This window comes from Leptidea sinapis, chromosome 28, assembly GCF_905404315.1.
Source record: "Leptidea sinapis chromosome 28, ilLepSina1.1, whole genome shotgun sequence".
In the NCBI taxonomy this organism is placed as follows: Eukaryota; Metazoa; Arthropoda; class Insecta; order Lepidoptera; family Pieridae; genus Leptidea; species Leptidea sinapis.
This window is the reverse complement of record NC_066292.1, coordinates 3975817-3997825: the sequence shown is the minus strand read 5'-3', so window position 1 is coordinate 3997825 and position 22009 is coordinate 3975817. Positions and strand designations below refer to the sequence as shown.

Sequence of the window (22009 nt, the reverse complement as noted above, 5' to 3'; positions counted from 1 at the left end):
TTCAGTACGAAAAATTTTTAAAACGACGACTGCACAGATAACATTAATTATCTATCGTACATAATACTGGTTAGTATTTGGGCGGTAATTAACAAAGTTGAGTGTATTCTTAAAAATATTTTGACTACAAAGACTTTTTTTTTAACTATTCTGCAGTCTGTTAGTACATAAATACTTCGTGGGTTCGAGTCCCGCATCGTTCATAAAATTATGTTTTCAAATTTTATTTGTGAATTAATCCTAGAAGTGAGGGTTATTACTTTAAAAGTCAATTTCCTAATATTCAAATATTGGGGTTGAGCAGGTTATCAACTGTAAAGTAGATACTGTAAATGAAGCCACAACTTGAGAGCTGAACAAAGCATACAAGATTTTATGACGATACGTCACTCGAACCGTTAGCTCAGTTGGAACTTGGAAGAGCACTCGCACGGAACGCGAGAGATCGTGTCTCAGAGTTCCGCATCGTTCATAAAATTTTGTTTTCAAATTTTATTTATGTACATAGATACTCCTGCTCTTTTCAGTAATTACTCTAGTTACGTAAAAGTTCATGATTACCTCGAGTACTCGCATGCCTTTCTATTACATACAGAAATTGGGATATGACGAAGTCCGTGGCAGCGCCGATACATAATATTAATTGAATTGGTCTCACTATTGCGTACGTTGACGAAAGACACCAGTGATCAATTATCACTGACGCAACTGTCAGTGCCGATTTTAAGTCTAAAAAAATCTCTAAAGGTAATGAGCTAGTTTCCAGCAAGGCAAGGCCGCGGGTAAAGTCGAGTATAGATAAGGTTCAGTTGGTAAATAATAAAGTAAATACCGTCATGGTCTAGTTTCCTTCAATGAACGTGTGCAACAGTGTTGTGCAAATCTTTTTTGGGCTTTTATTAAGATTACACTATCTTAATTATTAACGACCGTTTTCAATAACGTACCTCTAGTTACGGATAGATTGTTATCACCGTTTAATGACAAGATCTTATATAATGATGATTTTTAAGAATGTACAAAACTTGAACAAAAAAAACTAATTTGAGCCAGGGTCTTCTGCTTTCCGGATCACCCAATGTCCCATCTGAGCTATTATAGTCTTGTATATAGTGGCGAATTTTACCTTTGTATTCTAATGTTATTGTAGCTATTTCTCATTAAAACACAGATAAAACTACATTTTTTAAAATTGAAACCTAACTAGATCGATTTATCGCCCCCGAATACTCCTGTATACAAAATTTTATGAAAATCGTTGGAGCCGTTTATGAGATTCAGACTATATATACACAAGAATTGCTAGTTTAAATGATATAATGTAATCTGTGACCAGATGATGGTCTATCTTTCGGTGTATTAGCATCATAAGATGGCGACTCATAAAAATTAATATTAAACCAAGCAAGTGTGGTTAGAGTTGTTTTTTTAAATAAGTAATACAATACAAATGAGATTAGCATACAGTATCGGAACACAATAAAAATACAATGTTAGAGGCATTTCAGAAATTAGAGCAAAATTTACATCTGCACTGCACACAAACACGAAATCGTGAACGAAATATATAAATCTTTATAATTGTTGCGCAATTAATGTAGGATAGGTTCTTATCAATATAATTTGAGTAAACAAAGGAACTTCTTATAATTGAGTTAAATCGATCGTGTGAGATCCGCTCCTTACCACCGTAAAACACATACATATAACACAAGTATCAACATTTATATCGATTCCGATCAATATTCCGATAGTATAAAACCCTTCAAAGAATTGGAATTCGGAATGTCCATCTTGAAACAGCCTGATGACAAATACATGAATAAGATTTTTATAAGGTTATGTCCCCTTTTATTTAAATAATTATGTCTTATCATTTCGCGAACATCAACTCCAGCTTGTTTTGGCGATACTATGGCCGGCCGGCCATCAGACACAATATCAGCTAGCTAGCTTCTTAATTTGTATTTTTTTTATGAAAGTAAGGGACGAGACGAGCAGGACGTTCTGATCGAAATTGATATGCCTTGCCCATTACAATGCAGTGCCACACAGGATTCTTAAAAAATCAAAAATTCTGAGCGGCACTATAATTGCGCTCGTCGCCTTGAGATATAAGATGTTAAGTCTCATTTATTTAATGTCATCAAATTCAGTCAGAAACCAATAAGTACAATGCGAAAAAAGAGATTTTATTACTAGTTTAAACATACCTACTATTTACAAATGATTTTTCCCTCAAACCCTGTATTCTTCTGAGTTGTGCCACTGTTACCAGAGTAGCACAACTCAGAATATTTATTTCACAGACGATTACAATCGTTATTTCAGGAGTTGTGGCTCGCTTGATGTTTCTTCGACACTTGTCCCATATTTCTGCCCTCCTAATAAAGTCTCATTTGCTCAGTAATTTCACTAGCTACGGCGCCCTTCAGACCGAAACACAGTAATATTTACACATTACTGCTTCGTACCGTTTCGTACCCATTGTGATACCCATAAACTAGCCGGCATTGTGGTACCGCCGGCACCGTTGTGGTACCCAAAAACTAGCCGGTATCCTGTGCAAAGGAGCCTCCCACTGGTAAGTAAGCACAGGTAATAGAATAATAAAGAAAATTTCACGACTAAGAAGTTAATAACAACCTCACGTTTGTTGTTTATTACACACTAAACACTAGTACTTAAAACTTTTACGTGTTTACTTACCTACATTTTCTTCAATATAAAAATAGAAAAATATATGGCAGCCAAACATAACTCGACAAATTTATTCAGAACTTGTTTTCTTCTGTTTTAAATAATTTATTAATTTACTTTATTACTGTCATCACATCTATTACACATACGGGTTCTAATTTAAGTAATAGTAACACGTTAATAATAAACTATACACCAGCTAAGCACCAAAACTTTACACTCCTAAAAGTATCACAGTAAGTAGGAACGGCAAAAGCCAATATACTTTAAATTCATGTGTAGGTCCATCCGCAACTTATTGATACTTTGAGAATCAAATAGGATTCTAGAGGAGACAAGTTTGTTTATAAGCAAAATATGTTAACACATCGGCAAAGTAGAAAGTATCAATTCAAATACGTATGCTTAGAACGCCTATTTTATCTATCCCAATAATTATTTGTTCCATTGGCAAGAAGTCCTTGTTCTATCCTACTTCCCAAATCAGGATGAATGATATAAAATATTTTTACTGCCCTATCTTGTAGAAACTTCGCAGCAGATCCTAAGCTGTATAACACATTCTCTACTAACCTACTTCTTTCTTCTGCAGTCATTTCATTTACGTACAATTCAGTTGCTTGCTCGAAATTATTTGCATCCTCCTCATAAATCTCTATTAATTCTCCCCGTTTGTGATCCTTATAAGGAACGGGGCCATTATATGAATTCGGATAATAGTTAGGCGTGTCTTGACCATTGTCTTTTACTGGTGGTACTCCATCTCTATTATATGCTAAATTCTCAGAGAGAATTGGACAATTTACTGGTATCTTGTTGAAATTAGCACCTAACCGATAATATTGTGCGTCTCTATAAGCTAACCTACGAGCTTCAAAAACTTTATCTGGACCTCCAAGTATACCAGGGACTAAATTAGCAGGATTGAACGCTAACTGTTCAATTTCTGCGAAATAATTAACTGCGTTCTTGTTTAAAACCATTTTTCCTAATGGTCTGAGGGGATATTTGTCGAGAGGAAGAACTTTAGTTACATCAAACACATTAAATGAAGCAGATTTTACATCATCTAGCGTTAATACTTGTATGCTTACTGTCCAACTTGGGAAATTTCCTTTTGCTATGGATTTGTATAATTCTCGGGTGTTATAGTCCGCGTCTTCAGACGCTATTTTTCTTGCTTCTTCTGCTCTCAAATTCTTAATACCTGCGTCTGGCATAAAGTGGAATCTTACAAAATGTTTCTTTCCATGTTCATTAACCACTTCAAAGCTGTGTATACCAAATCCAGGCATATGGCTGTAGCCATCTGGAATACCACGGTCTCCAAAAACCAATAGAAACATATGAAAACTTTCAGGCCGAAGAGTTAGAAAGTCCCAAAGAGTATTTGCGTCAAATAAATTCGTTGCAGGATTTTTCTTTTGGGCCCGAACAAAAGTCGGGAATAAAATTGGATCATTGTAAACATACATTGGCGTGCTAAACCCAACAATATCAAAATTACCATCCTGTGTGTAAAACTTGACTGCGAAACCTCGAGCGTCTCTTGAAACATCATTACCGCCTCTTTCAACAACCACTGGTGAAAACCTGGCTGCGATCGGCGTCTTTCTTCCTACACTGTTGAATACTTTTGCTTTGCAAATATCCGACATGTCATGTGTAACTTCGAAATAGCCAAAAGCACCACCTGCTTTTGCGTGCACTAGACGTTCAGGAATACGTTCGCGAGATAGATGTGTCAGAGAATCCATGAAGAATTCATTAAATATCAATCTTGAGTTCAATGTTCTTGTGTCTCTGTATTCTATAGGCGCCCCTGCACTTGTAGTCATAATACCAATGGGACCCTAGAATAAGAAAGGGTTTTATGATTAGCGTGTGTAATACAACAGTTTATATCCATCGTCTACATTTTTCATCATAGAAAAAGTTATTATGTTTAGTTACTAAATTAAATGATGAGGAAGGATGGACGAGGATGAGAGCAGTACAAGACCGACCGTACCGGAAATCTTTAAGGGAGGCCTTTGTCCAGCAATGGACGTCTTCCGGCTGATGATGATGATGATTAAATTAAAAAGAATTGTAAAATATATAAACGTAATATATATAAAAACAAATAAAAGATTTAAATTTATTATTTATTTGGAGGAGAGTTTTGCCACCAGAAATTATCTATACTTATAATAGATCTGTAGAGGTCAAATTTCTGTACAAAGTAACACAATGCGCAAAATCGAGTCAGGTGGATGTAAGAGGTGAAATAGAAGATTTTTTTGAAAATTTTTATACAATCTAATCTCTGAAACTATTGGACTGATTTAATTGAAATTTTGATTGATGATACCTTACATCCCCAGTCAACATCTTAGATACTTTTCATCCCGGAAAATTAAGGAGTTCCCGTCGGACAGCTATAAACCTATAGTTTCTTATATAGCGTAGTATACAACAACTTAGCACATAATTTAATAGAATTTCGTTATAAAAAAATATTATTTAAATAGCCTGAGGGCGGTCGCTTCATTCCCAACCTGTAGTATCATTAAGAAAGTTATGTATGTTATAATAACCTCCACCACATAATAGTTTTTTTTTAATTATTTTGAACTTCGTAACACATTTGTTTTGTACATTTTCTGGTATTATGTAGAAGCGTATACATCGCCCAAAAAGACTTTAACTTATATTAACTTAAATATTATAATTGTAATAAATTACAATGGCAATGGGCCAATCATATATCACTGTTGATAACTTGATAAGAGATGAGCGATACCTTTAAAATCAATTAAAACTATAATAAAGAAAACGTAACCAACGGGACATGATTCGTTAGAACTTTTACAAAACGCATCTTTTTTTTCATTCACAAGTCCATCGTTCACAAAATTTTGTTTTTCAAATTTTATTTGTGTATTTTATATCCTGGATGTGAGGGTTATCACTTTAGACATAACAAATTGATCAACTAATGAATTGATAATAAACACAACCATTTTTATTAATTTAATAATAGATGCACTTACGCTAATATTATTATTATACATAAAATAAGATTTTTTTTTAACTTACCGATGTTTTTTCTTTAAATAGAATAATTTGTTGTGCTGCCGGGTCTACTATCCCGCTTGCACCGCTGGCAGCGATCAATACCAATAGAAAACGATACATTCTGAATATTACACTGTTTTCATAATGTTTGCAATATTTTCAACAACGTCCGAACAGTCTCGTTGACGCCTTTATAACATTTTGAACAATACGACCTCGGTTGTGAACGGCTAATATAAAAAGATTTGTAACTGCTACGTAATTTCTGTAAAGTAATTGATCAACGATTACATGTACTGACACTATTGCTTGCAGGTATTCTGTATTGCAGATTAATATAACTTAGGTAGACAGTGAAACTGGAAGTCGTTTATACGTTAGTAATGCTAAAAAAAAGGGGACACCTAGAAAAGAGAACGACTGTTGTACTGGAAAAGGCCATAGAGGGCGACACATAAATAAAAACAAATGTTGCACTATTTTATAGGTCTTTATTACGATGTTTTGCAAATGGGTTGAACAAAAAAAAATTCAAACCTTTTTTTATGTTGGATTGTAGATAAATAATTATACATATACCTATGATTAACAATTGTAGAACAAATACTCTTAAATAATAATTTCTCATCTAAATAAAAAATGTAGGTAACTCACAACATTTGAGTATTTTCATATAAAATATTGACGTGCTTTTTTATATGAATATATCTGTATCTTAACTTTGGTCAAAATAACTTAAATATCTGTATGCCTGGGCCACTTATTCTGATATTTTAGTCAGAATTATCACTTCAAAATTCAATTTAAATACAACAATAATTATAGTAATTGGTTGAAGAGGAAATAAGGATATTGTTAATTATTTCAAATTGCTTAACAATTTAGTTAATGTAAATAAAATAATATTGTTTGGGTTACCATTTGTCAGAACGAGAAAATAATCATAGATATAACTTAAAATTATATATGCTTACCTTGACATGTCCTCCTGGTCATTTCCATTTTATGGACACCAATAGGTAAGTTTATTGGAAAGTATTTTTGTTTGACTAAAGATAATTATTATCTTTCTAAATATTGTATTCGACAATTAGCACATGTGCTAAATTATTATATTATTAACTTGTCCAGTTCAGTGGACAGACAGACACCTGCTTCTATTGAGCAGGTAAATACCTATGGTATTAAAACTGTGGAATATTAGACTAGTTTATAAGACAACTGAGAACAGCTCTGGCAAAAATTTAAATAGTAAAAATTGTATTAACCTGGTGCACCAAAATATTCAGGTTTTGTCTGGGAAACACTTGGAAATTGAGTTGTTTTTAAATTGTAATGATATTGATATAGTTTGTTTAACAGAACATTGGTTAAAAAGTCATCAGCTTATGTTTAAATTTAGCAAGCACCAGGTTGCTGGTTCGTTCAACAGACAAAATGTAATACACGGAGGCTCTCTGATACTGATTCATAATAGTTTAAAATATAAAGAAAGTTCAGATATTGTGAGCCTGTCAGTTGAACAAACTATTGATATAGCCTGTATAGAGCTTGAGCAGCTTGTTGTAATAAGCGTATACAGACCCCCAGCTCACCATCATATGCCATTTTTGAAAAAAATATGGATGAAGTAATATTTAAAATTAGTAAGAATAATAATAAAAATATTCTTGTTTGTGTAGATTTTAATGTCAATTTATTAGTTGAATCCTGCCTGACGACTAAGCTAATATCAATATTTCGATGCTATAATCTAGTAAATTTATTTTTAGAGCCAACTAGATTTACAGTGACTACATCAACCTGTCTTGATAATATATTTACCAATATACCCACAGTCAAAGTCAATAATTATAAATAATTGTAATTATAATCATACCACTGTGGCCTACTAACCACTTTTAATTTAAATTATAGTAAACATAAGTACAGTGTTAAATATGTACCTGTGAACACTAGTCGCCTAAGTCATTTTAGAACAAATAATTTAATGAAGTTGCCTTGTTTAAATTATTGTGAGGAGCCTAATGAACTATATGATTCTGTTAGTGATGTTACCAAAGGTGAATATAATGTTATATTTAAGCCAAATTATATACTTACACTTACGGAAATATAAATAATTTGGGCAACGGTGGGAATTCATATTAGCAGGAGGAAATTATACTCACTTTATGAAGAGATTTGCTAACTGTGTAAAAAATATTCAAAGATATTTAAACGCTCATGTACTTCAGCAAAATCGATGTATATAAATAATAGAATTAAAAATAGCTCGGATAAAATAAAATAAACATGGCAAGTAATAAACAAGGAGATTGGAAGAGACAAACCTCGCAACTTGACCAAGACCAAGATGTTGCGGATGCTTTTGAAAGATTCTTTGCTGATATTCTAGTTTCCACCACCAAGGCCCTAAAGTCATCTGCCACTCTTGCTGAATAATTATGGCTAATGTAAATGAATGTAAAATAGAGTTCAAATTCACGCATGTTACTTACAATGATGTAATGAAAGCCTTTAAATCAGTAGAATTGAAAAAGGTTGCTGATCTTGATGGATTTTCAATTAAAATAATCCACTCCATAGCTTATATAGATTATATTGCTCCATACTTGGTTGTCACATTTAACTTATACGAGGGGTGGCTGATATAAAATCTACTTTGTTAGAGAAAGTTTTGAAAATCGAACTGGCCACTGCAAAATCATATTCTATATTTATTCCTTCAAAATTATGATGCTTATTTTTTTTCGCTTGCTTTTGTCTTTTTGGCGCGGCTTTGATTTCACCATGTCGAAAGAAAATTGTAAAATGATGAAATTTGAGCATCGAGCAGTGATTAAATTCCTAAGTAAAGAAGGAAATACGCCTACGCAGATCAGAGAGCGCATGTTAAAGGTGTTTGGTGATTCAAGTCCTTCTGAATTCGTCATAAAGTTTTGGTCGAAGCAATTTAAACATGGCCGTGAGAGCCTGGAAGACGACCCACGTAGTGGAAGGCCAATTTCTGCTGTTACCGCAGATAATGTTGAAAAGGTGAAGAACCTGATTCTTGCAGATCGGCGAATCAAGCAGTGGAAGATAGCCAGAGATGTGGGCATTAGCAAGGAACGAGTTCATGAAATTATTCACGAACATTTGGGCATGTCCAAGGTGAGCGCGCGTTGGGTCCCTAGAATGTTGACCCCCTTTGACAAACAAAGGCGAGTAGAATGTTGTCAGGCATTTCTAGACCTGGTCAAAGGTAAAAAAGAAGAGACTATCTCTCGAATTGTGACCTGTGATGAAACTTGGATTCGCCAGTGGGATCCGGAAAGCAAACAAGAGTCAATGCAATGGAAATTTAAAGGAGAAAAGCCGCCAAGGAAGTTCAAGGTTCGGCCGTCGGCTGGAAAACTAATGGCCACCGTATTTTGGGATGTCGAAGGGATTTTGATGATAGATTATTTGCCTAAAAATACAACAATGAATGCTGAATATTATGCAAACTTGCTTGACCAGCTTCGTGAACAAATCAAAGAAAAGCGGAGAGGTAAACTCAGCAAAGGTGTTCTGATTTTACAAGACAATGCTCCTGTACACACAGCCTTAACGGCGAGGTCAGCCCTGAGCAAAAACGGCTTCACAGAAATTAACCATCCACCTTATAGTCCAGATCTGGCTCCTTGTGACTATTTCTTATTCAAAGATTTAAAGAAAAAATTGAGGGGTCGCAGATTTTCGACGGACGAAGAAATGAAGGAGGCTGTGACTGACCATTTTGACGAGCAAAATAAAAATTACTATTATAACGGCATGATGTCACTTATTTGCAAATGTCATAAGTATATTTCACTTGCAGGAGACTATATAGAAAAATAAAAAAAAAACTAGCCATCAATGTCTTTTCTTTCATAGTTAGGTAGATTACTTATCAGCCTCCCCTCGTATGTTGAGAATGGTGTGTTTCCTGATTTGAAGAAACGGAGTAAAGTCATTCCATTATTCAATGCCGGTAGTTCTTCTGACCCCACAAATTTTAGATCTATATCTATTCTACCGACGCTAGGTAAAATATTTGAAAAGGATATTTTACAACAATTACTTAACAATTTTTATGGTAATGATTTAACGAGCACCAAACAATTTAGTTTCTCAAGGGGTCGCTCAACAACAACTGCTGGTGTTGAGCTTATTCAGCAAATTTTTGAAGCCTGGGAAAACTCTCAGGATGCCGTTCGCATCTTCTGTGACTTATCCAAGGCATTTGACTGTGTTCATCATGAAATCTTAATCAGTAAACTACATCAATATGGTATAAAGGGAGAAGCACTTAGCCTTCTAAAGTCTTATTTGGGCAACAGGGGTCAGATGGTTGAGGTGAACAGTAAGAGGTCAGCTCGACCTCCCGTTACCATGGACGTTCCACAGGGTTGGATTCTTGAGCCATTCCTATTCCTTGTAAATATAAATGATTTACCTTACTTTGTACAAAATAAGCATGAGATAGTATTGTTTGGAGATAATACTTCTTTACTTTTAAACTACATAGACAGCAGACTGCTTGTGATGACGTGAACAATGCTATCCCCAAAGTAGTGGAATGGTTCACAACGAATGATTTCCTTCTTAATGAAAATAAAACCAAGTGTATTAAATTTTCCTTGCCTAATGTTAGACTGGTTGACACAAATATTGTAGTAAAAATGATGAATTGAAACCTGCAGATACAGTTATATTTTTAGGCATTACCTAATAATAATAATTATGAATTACTTATGTAAGTTGAAACAAAATAGTAAATTGTAAGTAAGGCATTAAGTAAGCATAGCGTTATATGTCGATGAACATTCTTTTGTTCGGTAGATTTCTCGTGACAGGCATCGTCACACTCGCGGCTTTTGTAGATAACAAACAAGAGGTTTTCTCCGTGTAACTGTTGTTTATTGAGTGATTATAAATGAACAAATAAAATATATGTTTATTATTGGACCTTAAATTTTAGTTTGAACGTTTGAAATAATTCTTATAATGTTATAAATATATGAAAAAATCTCAAAGTGAACCCTTTTTGTTTGAATTTTAGAAACTACTTCTAAACCTCGTTGAATTTCAGTATTTTTATTTCGCATAAATTTTTGACTAGATTTTTTTCACAAAGTGTACGTTTGGCGAGTCAATATAATGACTTATTAGGTTAAAAATAACTATTCCTTGTTTTCTATATTATAAATTCGGACGGGCGGTACCGTGCGCGGGCGACGGGCGGCAGTGTCGGACTGTTAGGTTAAGTTGTAACTTAACCTAACAGTCCGTAACCGTAACAAGTCAAGTAACTTGTAGGTACTTGTTATAATTTTATGGTGCCTTTATCGGCGCATCTCACTTTAGTGACACTTGTTTTATTTTAGTTTTAGTATAAGTTACTTATGGTGTAAATAATAACATTTAATTTTCCGCGGAAGTTTATTTATATTGACAAGTTTAGTAAGTTAGGTTTTAAATTATTTATTTGTGGTGATCTGCTATTAAAAATTCTTTAAGTATTAAAAATGATTAAAATAAAAATATTAGGTTTAACTTAAATAAACGTTATTTTTGCTGAATGTCTTTTTATTAGCTGACCTTGATGATTGGGCGATGATGAGTCAGTGATTATTTGAATGGATGAATGAGTCAAGAGTTTTTCGTTTATATAGATAGATAGATAAACCCCAAAAATTATGTTCGGCACTCTATGCCTGCAAATCTGAAGAATCCCATCTTTTGTGGTTCCAACGGTTGGTTGGTTGGTTGAAACGAATGGTTACAATTACAACAAATGGGGAAAAATGGAAAATATTATGACATCTTCGCCCGAAGTCAAAATCTGGGTAAAATAGGTCGTTTAATCATACATGCTTTCTCCAAAATGGGAGACATCCCTACTAATATTATAAATGTGAATGTAAGTTTGTTTGTTACGCTTTACGATTATGATGAAATTTGGTACAGCGATAGACTAGAGCTTGGGAAAGGACATAGGCTACATTTTATCCCGGAAAAATCAATGGTTCCCGCGGGATTTGTGAAAAACTGAAATTCACGTCGATAATGCTATAAAATTTCCAATAGTAGGTTTAGTTTGCCATAGCAATCTTCCTCGAAATGAGATTTATGTAAAATGTTGAGAATGGGAGCGAGAACTGGAATAGGGTATGAGATAATCTTCAATTCCAAACTTGCTTATTATTATAAAACCCTTTATCGACGCGGACGAAGTCGCGGTCATCAGCTAGCTGATAATATATGGCTTCTTCATTCGAACTTAAGATAGGGGAAAAATGGGAGGAAAAGTTTTATTTGTCCTGATATTTAATAATTATAAATTAATCAGAAATTTCTTTTCAGAGAAAAATGAAACGTTTATCGCCCAATTTTTCCATTCAGGGGAAAGCATTTATGTCTTTTACCTAATCGGGAGCAATTGAAACTTACTTTAAATTTTCCTTTGATTTTTAATTCAGCGATTAATTAATTAATTAATTTTTAATTTTTTAATTCTCATCGATCCAGCCGCATCCGTCGACTGATCTAATTGTACAAATAATAACAGTTGCGATTGCATCTTGTATTAAACTACTTAGTACAAAATACCTAATCGTTTGAGAGCACTATACTACATGCTAAATAAAATTACACACACGGTGCCATTTCTCTTAAATGCTGTAGTAGCCTACCTATTTATAAGTTAGGTAACAAGCGTACCTTTATTCACGATTTATTTCTTTCACGATTCGACAACAGCAGCCCGCACGCACGACCGCGACGCGACGATGGCATGGTAGCAGATAGCAGCGCGGCCGTGCGGCCGGTTATTATATACTTTTTTTTAATAAAATGTTCGCATAATGCCTATATTTATTAACTAATCTGTTTTGAAAAGAGCAACCTTATAGTTGCTTACTTAATTCTTCTCTGAGGAAATCTGCCTTCCGAATGAGCTGTATGAAAAAAATGGCATATTTCAAGTGTAATATGATTAACCTATGAAATAAAAATATTTTTGATTTGATTTGATTTTGATATAATATTAATAATTTTAAGATATTTGAATTATATTAATACTGAAATAACGATAATAAAATACTTACCTATATACGGCATGACATGTACTTTATTTTCATTACTAATATATCATCAACTTAACATGTTTATATTATATTAAAAAAAAAAAATATGACTGAAAATTTGCTTTTCAGGTTCCGCATTGGCTGCAATTGTTCACGGGTTGGAATATCGTTAAAGATGTACAACCTCTGTAATTATGATCAATGTATTATTTATTAGCACAGAGATGGTAATATGGATACTTAGTATTAGTATTCTATTTAAATAAATATTAATGTTTAGCTCTTAAATAAGGATTAGATCCACTGCGCTCCAAGTAGATACCGCAAGCATAGTCGCAATGTGCGACAACTAACGCTACGCCCAAGTGGGCGTACCTACTCGAGCCAATCTCGAACAATGTGTGGCGTTGACGTCCAACATGTTCTGTTAAACTTTGCTAATAATTGAGACTTAAATGCCGGGTTGCGTAGTAAACTTTAAAAATAATAGACAAAGGTAAAAATAATAGTACAAGAAATAAGAATAGCTCTAGGATCATATTATCAGTACCTAAGTATTTTGTATTTTTATTAATTTCAGTGTAAAATTCGTGTTATTTTATGTTACTTATGTTACAAAATTTAACAAAAAGTCAAAACACACTATCCAAAATTTCTTCTAATGCGCTATATTAATAATACCTACCTACATTACCACAGCTGCCAGCAAAAAAAGCATTGATGGACGAACCTGTAAATGCGCATACAGTCCGTCAATTATTATGCCTAACAAGTTGTGGCCAAGGCTTCTATAGATATTTCCCTAATAATGCGTGGAAATTAAAACTATCCGACTCTTGCGGCCTCTTGAATTTCATTTGGCGTTAGAGTATGTTTACCACACTCATTGTCATCACTTGAACTCATTTTGTCAAATACAATTCATTTTCAAAATCAATGACGAACGAATAATTAATATAAACGAATAATGAACGAAGAACGAATAACGAATAGTTAAAACTAAGCTACAAATTGTTCATTTGTATTTTTTTTTTCCAATAAATAGCATCCTATTTGCAAGCCATTTCTAAATTTAAATAAAACCTTTGATAAGTTACCTCCTTGGTTGGAATGGCATGGAGTAAAAGATCGTTCCATTTTGAATTTACATTACTTTATTTACTCATGTGACTAAACCACGGCAGATATAGATTTTCATACATCTTTTGCCGGCTGATACTTGCATGTACGAGTATTTAGTCAGCACAGCGAATTTCAATTATCTCGAAGAAGGTTGTCGAAATAGGGACCTTGAATAAAAGAGCATACTCCTCTTTAAAGGCCGGTAACGCATCACTTGACCACGTCACGTGAGCCCGTTGCCCCCTCTTATATATATAAAATAAAATAATACGTTGGTAACACTGATGTTTAGAACTGACCAGTTAGAAACATTGCTAACGAAAACTTTTTTGAATTTCAATTTTAGAACTCTTTGGTAACCTAATGTAGTATATTGCATTCATTTGTCATTTATTTTTGTGAATTGGCGGTAAATCTAAAACTCTTGTCACACGTGAAAATGAACCTAACGCGAGAAAATTTTCTGTCAATGATTTATTATGAATTTCGTTGTGGGCTTACTCAACAACAAAGCTATGATAGGCTGCGATTAGCATTTCTTAATGAAGCCCCATCTCGTGCCACAATTTACAATTGGTTTAGCGAGTTTAAGCGTGGACGTAGCAATCTCAATGATGATCCGCGTGAGGGACGTCCTTTAACAGCGACTATTGAAGATAACATCAGTGATGTGCGACGCATGATAGATTAAGATAAGAGAGTGACCTATCAGCAGATACGGGCAAGCCTAGGCATTGGTATGAGTCAAGTTCAAAAAATATTACACGAAAATATTTTAGGCGTCAGGAAGCTTTGTACCAGATGGAGATGGATCAGCATACACCGACGACCTGAAACACCTTCGCATGTATTGGTGTCGCCAAATGTTAGATAAGTTCAACAGCGGTGACTCAAATGCTGTATTTGACATCGTCACAGGTGATGCAAGCTGGATATATTGCTACGAACCCAAAAACCAAAAGACAATCAGCTCAGTGGGTATTTCCTTTCGGGGATGATGCCTCATTCTTTGGTCGGAAAAGTCATTTCACGACAGTTGTGCTAGAAGATGGAAGTACTTACTAGTATGTCAATCGCTGTTTGCCTGTTGTCTTGGAAAAAATTCGACAGCAGCGCCCTCGAAGCAGGATCCTCCTTCACCACGACAATGCTTCAGCGCACTCCGCAAAACGGACTGTTGAATATTTGACCATGGCCGTTGTCAAGATAATGAGTCATCCGCCATTCAGTCCTGACCTGGCGCCCTGCGAGTTTTATTTATTACCAAGAACTAAAGATAAAATTCGAGGTATTCGCTTTACGAGCCCTGAAGGTGCGGTGAAAGCGTACGAAGAATGTGCCCACTGCTTTTCTCAGTGGTTCCATCGAATGCGACGATGTGTAGAGAGGAACGGAGATTACTTCGAAAAATAATAAAAGTATTGGCAACTTTCAACATTAAGCCGTTTTTCATTTTCTAAACATTTTCAGTGTTACCTAGGTATATATAATATAATATAATATTTTCAAGCCCAAATTATAGCTCAAATTTCCAAGCCTGCTGTCAACTATTGAGGATTCATTGGCCTATTTTTTAATGTTGCATTTTCCGAAGATTATTTTGAATAGATGTTGACTTTTTTTTAAATATGCTTGCAAACAAGAATAACAAACACAGCAAACAACAATCAAATCATACTAAAACTAATCATAAAATCAAACATTACATAACAAATAATATATCACACCAGAAATAGAAAAAACTTAAACATACTACTATTTACCATAACATACTACATATAACAATACCCTTGTGAGTTCACTCCACGTACACTCAAAAATGTCCACTTTGTTGTGGAGTTCATTTATATGGCGAAGGGCTCTAGTTAAAGGCGACTTTGCCAACACATTTGTTCTCGCCATCGGAATGGATAGTAGTGGCAGATGGAGGCGCCTCCACACGTACCGGTCCGGCACACGAAGACTCAAGCAGCACAGACCTCCCGGGTTGTGCTCCTTCCCGCGCAACAACTTCACCACATACGCTGCTAGAAAAAAATCCCTACGAACGCTCAACTCACCATACCCAGCACAAGCAGTGTCGGATACATAAGTGGGTAAAATGGGTAAACTCCATATAACTTGAAGTATAGGTGCCTAACGAATTTGTTTTGGACACGCTCTAACATCAGCCTGTACTTGTCCTCATACGGGCCCCATATCGCCGAGTTGTATTCCAGACGACTCCTTACCAGTGCATTATAAAGTACCGTGACGATTGTGATGTTAGTGAACTCTTTAGAGTGTCTCAAAATAAACCCTAAATTCCTATAGGCCTTTTTGCAGGTTTTAATTATATGCTCTCTAAACATCAAGTCCGATGTAAACAAAACACCCAGATCCTGTATCTGCTTCACGCGCTGCACTGTATCCGTGCCTATCTTGTAGTTATACAATATAGGTTTACTTGCTCGGGTAAAACTTAAGACACAACACTTAGCAGGATTGAAGTTCAATTTATTCTCCCTGCTCCAGTCTATCAATTTTGAGATGTCGTCTTGTAGGTGGTCGCAATCCGATTTTTCTCTTATTTGCAGCATTAGCTCTACGTTATCTACAAAAAGGAGACATTTGCTGTGCCTTAGGACCACCGGCAGATCGTTTATCGTTACGATAAATTCGAGAGGTCCAAGGTTACTGCCTTGACTTACTCCAGATCTCGTAAAGTAGGGCTCCGATTCGTATCCATTAAAGTATACATACTGCTGTCTGTCTCTCATGTAAGAACCCCAGAACTGTAATGTTTTTGGCGAGCAACCTACATCCGCTAATTTCCGTAGCAATACGTCATTGTCGACAGTGTCGAATGCTTTTCGGAAATCTAGGTAAACCACATCTACCTTATAGAAGAGCGTCGATCGTGCAAGGCTAAGGATATGGGTAGGTGAATTTGCGCTTTCTCACGAAAAACAGGCGTATTTTAAATAGATATTTAGTAGTTGAGTAACCCAAAGTAAAAAAATATACCTATTATATTACCTATGACCTATTATTATTATATTACCTAGGAATAGAATTTTGGCACAAAGCCAGGTTTCTCAATCCACATTCTAATTTCATAGTTCTAAATTCAAAATTTCTCAACGAATTTAACCTTAACACAAATTAATTCACATAAAATCAAATCACAATCACTTTATTCATTAGTCAAGAAATTGACACTTATGAATGTTAAGTTTTTTTCTTTCTACATTTAAGTTCAACCTTTTCCGGAGTGATGGATTTCGGAAAAGGTTGAGTGGCAAGAAACTCATAGCCACTCTATTAAATTAACATTTACAGCTTCGTTTTACAAATTGTGGTTGTAATTAGGTTCGGATTTTGTTTTTAATTAGAAAATACTTGTGGATATTAGAATATAGATACTATATCTAAACACGATTATTGTAGCTAGACGATCGATAATATTTTAGGAAATAAATATGCGCGCCGTATTCCAGCCAGCAGACAAAATAGATGTCCTCTAATTGTTGTAAAATAAGATTAGATAAGATCATTTATTTGTAGTGATTTGGTATACATAAAATGTTACAAATCACAATAAAAGTTCTCCATTACTTGCCCGCATGCTGTGGCGTACAAATTCCACCTTACCACGACACGCCACAAGTTAGGATATAGTCCCCACCATCTGGATGTGTGGCGGTCCTCCACAGTGCGGTTTTCATGGAGCTTTCTTCCTCGTACTACAACGCTGTGGAATGAGCTTCCTTGTGCGGTGTTTCCGGGACGATACGACATGGGTACCTTCAAAAAAAAGCGCGTACACCTTCCTTAAAGGCCGACAACGCTCTTGTGATTCCTCTGGTGTTGCAAGAGAATGTGGGTGGCGGTGATCACTTACCACCACCGTACGCTCGTTTGTCCTCCTATTCAATAAAAAAAACTAACTACGAATATTTTGAAATAACATAACATATAATAATTGAAATTGGTAAAAAGTAATTAAATTAAGTAAAATGATATTTAAAATGTTAATTGAGTGTTGTATCTGAAAAGAAGTCTTGTATGGAATAGTACGATTTTGTCAGTAGAAGTTTAAATAGTTTCTTTTTAAAACACGTCAACTTAAGTTCTGTGATATGTGTAGGTATCTTGTCAAATATTCTCGGCGCCATTTCAAGAACACTATTGTACATCACGGACAAGTAAAAATATAAAGACTGCGTGTCACCTTACATAACATTGTAGCTCCAAAACAAGCTAATTAACGTAAATACATAGCCCCACGCACACACTTACACTACTACGGCCGATAGGCGGCCATTATGAGAATTGTCATCGTCTGTGACAGATCAGTTTGCGTCTCAATAAAATATTTTAAAAATGCCGTCGTGCGTTGTGAAAAACTGTAAAAACGATACTATATAAGTATTTGTGGCCATGTATGACTATTTAAGGGAGAAAAAATTGTGTAACAGTATCCCCCGTAACCACACACACACTAGCATAACTGTGCTTCACTTCCTAATATCACGGCGCGTAGTCCTTCTTTTTTTACTCGTACGTGTTGTACATAGAAGCTGTGTTGCTACCATGTAATACTGAACTACTTTCGAGGAGTGTAGAGTACTTGTCGAGTTTAATCGAATCGTTCTGGACGAAATCCAAGCGGAACATCAGTCTTCTGTTTAACAAAACTTTTGAACTTTGAAGACTCTATATACACTATAGCACCTTCCCTGATATATTTAATAATAATAAAAATAAAGCCATTTATTTCGAACTTTCATACATATTGAACTTATTGATACTTGTGTAACTATATATACAATATGTCTCTTAGCTAGTGCCTTGAGGCATAGGCCTCCTCCAACAATTTACACTGTATTCTATCTGCCGGCTCGTCTTCCCATATTCTCGCTTTTCGGCCTCGGCTCCTATGCCCATCTCTTGGGTACCAGACACTCACATGTGCTCAAAATGTTATTTAACTGACTTGGTTGAGATCAGAGAAGCGTTTCTCATTGATCAACTTGGTAAAATTACTAAACTCCAATTACGGTATTTGAAAATAGAACATTTTGAAAGTAGGTTACAGGTATGATTTCTAAAAAAAAATACGGATATTTGATAAGGGAGACACTATAGATGAATGTCACCATGTCTTTTTCACAATATCAGAAAATAATATAAAACATAGCACAAGAACTACAGACGCGGCTCTACGATCTTGAGACGGAATATAGCTAACCTAAAATTTCAATTATGTAATTATTTTAATTATTGATTTTTTTAATTGAAACATATCTTAATATATATAAATTACGTGACACGTTGTTTGTCCGCGATGAACTCCTAAAATAATGAACGGATTTATATGGGGATTACTAACATGGAGTACAGTTTAGTCCAACTTGAGAGATAGGATACTTTTTATTTCGATTTGGGACCCATAATTATTTTTATTTCCAATATTTGTTTTCTATGGACATATTTTCTGTAAGAGAATTTATTGACGCACGTTTTGACAGTTCTGCTGTGAAACAATTTCATTATATGGATAAACAAGGAGCATACGTTACGGAATAATTCTTGATGTTTTAAAATATTATTGGCAAATTCCTATAAAACAGTATTTTTTTATTATCTATAGAACAGTATCTGTCGGGTCAGCTAGTTTAATATAAAACATAGTTTGACTTAACGCCGCGGTACTTCGTTTCTGCGACGGACTCTCACTGTATACAAAATCAATACGTAAGAACTGCTCTTATTACCTTCATTCTATGATGATTGATAACCGATGAAAATTTATTCACATAAATCGTCGTAACATAGTTCTTAATAATTGGTAGTTGCACAGCATAATTCGCCAAAAAATCGGCATACACATAAATGATTATCAATATAGAATTTACGTCCTTAACACACATTATAAAGCAATAATTTTATAATATCTTAAAAAACCTTAAAAAGTCTCATCTGTGCTTTGAAATTTCTTTTCCTCTTTAATGGCATGAAGACAAACATTTTTTTATTCATCTACTGCAGTTATGTTAGTAAAATTTTCCTCAGCTGATGTCATTAACATCATTGTGAATTTTTTTAATTTTCACTACGTACACAAATAAAATTTGAAAAACAAAATTTTATGAACGATGCGGGATTCGAACCCACGACCTCCGGCGTTCCGTGCCGGTGCTCTAACCAACTGAGCTAACCGTTCGAGTACCGCCTCGTTATAAAATTTCACCACGTATCCCACATACATTTTCATTAGGATTAAACTGAGGGTGATATAGCGGTAAACAGAACACACTATGACTGTGCTGTCGTAGTATTTCGTCTATCGTGCTGACACAACCTCTATAATCTACCTACTTCTTTTTTTAATTTTGCGTGTAGTATTTTCACCGTCGGATTTTCTAAATGTTTGTAATGTGAAACTTGTGAATCAGTCTCCATATTACTTGTTGATCAAAATGATCTAATAAAATTGTAGGCTTCCGATTTGGTTTCGTCTTAAGTGATTTAAAGGTTAGTCCCTGTTCTGAACAGAGACATTTGCTCTCTGATATCAGCTTTCTTACGGGGGTCTCAGTACTGCTCGGATTGCTATTGCATTCATTATCGAATTCCTGTAAATACACAAATGAAAAAACTTCTCGAAAGTTATTTACCTGTAGGAAACATGAAATCTCATTTTAGTATTAAAATTTATAGTATGTATTGAGGTAGCAACCAAAGCAAAAACCAACCTGTTACTACACTAATCTTCGAAATATGTAGGTATTCTTCAATTATTGTGTAAAATTACTTTTTTTAGGAACTGATTTAACTTTTTACAAAATGGTTTAATTTTTTCGATCATGTAGGTACTATTAGGTACATTTCATATTAGTAGGTATTATAAGCATTGTGCATTTCTAAGGCGGGAATATGATAGACTAGCTGACCCGGCAAACGTTGTTTTGCCATTTAAATTATTTTTAGAGTTAGACCGTTTCTTGGACATTGCTTTAATTTTCAGCTACCTCCAGCTACCTGCCAATAAAAGTCACCGGATTAGATGGAACAAACAGACAGACAGACAAAAAAATGTAAAAAATGTTATTTTAGTGCATATACGGTACGTATGTATTCATAATATTATACATTTAGTAAAAAACGGTATTTCAATATTACAAACAGACACTCCAATTTTATTTCAATGTATAGATAATTCACACAATATTTTTATAAATTATAGCCTATAAGTTATTCTGGTGTCTAAGCTATATTACTGCAAAGTTTCATCAAAATCCATTCAGTAGTGTTTGCGTTAAAGAAGTTCAAACATACATCCAGACATACAAACTTTCACATTTATAATATTATATATTAATTAATAGGATATAAGAATATAGAAAACGGTTTGTTGCTCTGGAGCGTTCAGCGTAGTAATATTATGATTCTATGATGCAACATATTGAACAGACACCTAATTAAATTGTTATGACTAATAACAATCTTGCGCAACGTATTTGCTTCGTTGAATTATAACTCTTTCTATACACAAAATATTGCATTTGAAATTAATAAACATTATTAACAATGAACTGTGAATTGTTGTAAAACAAGAACATTCATATTTACCTTGTTATGTTTAAACTATAGATTAAATTTTAGGTGGCCGTTGTAGTTGTATTCACAAAATAACTTTTGTAGGTGCGATAAATAGTGTGCACTATTTCAGTCAATACCAAACAGAACTCAGCATCATTATTTTTCTTTCCTTTTTTACTCATATGTATATGTTTAGAAATGAATCCAGATTCAATACAAAGAAAAATAGTGATACCTACCCATCCTACCCAGTTTATTCTGCATATCTACGATATGTTAGATGCCTCGAAATCGTGCACACTGAATCGTGGAAGAAACCAGCATCTACTATTGAGTCCTCTCTTGAGAAGGTCACGTAATGGGGAAAGTAACCATTAAAACCCCCTTTTTGTCATATGACCGCTATTTGGCAAAACTCCCCTCAATGCTTTGCTGAGTATTGGAAG

The 22009-nt window shown here is 34.5% G+C and overlaps 1 protein-coding gene across 1 annotated transcript; it reads right to left on the bottom strand.

The window, feature by feature from the left end:
• Positions 1 to 2628: 2628 nt before the first annotated feature.
• Positions 2629 to 6021, bottom strand: LOC126973105 (catalase-like). Its single transcript, XM_050820247.1, has 2 exons — positions 5782 to 6021; positions 2629 to 4553 (listed from the first exon to the last, which is right to left on the bottom strand). The coding sequence occupies exons 1-2, from the start codon at positions 5878 to 5880 to the stop codon at positions 3120 to 3122; spliced, it is 1533 nt and encodes a 510-aa protein (XP_050676204.1). The 5' UTR covers positions 5881 to 6021; the 3' UTR covers positions 2629 to 3119.
• Positions 6022 to 22009: the final 15988 nt, after the last annotated feature.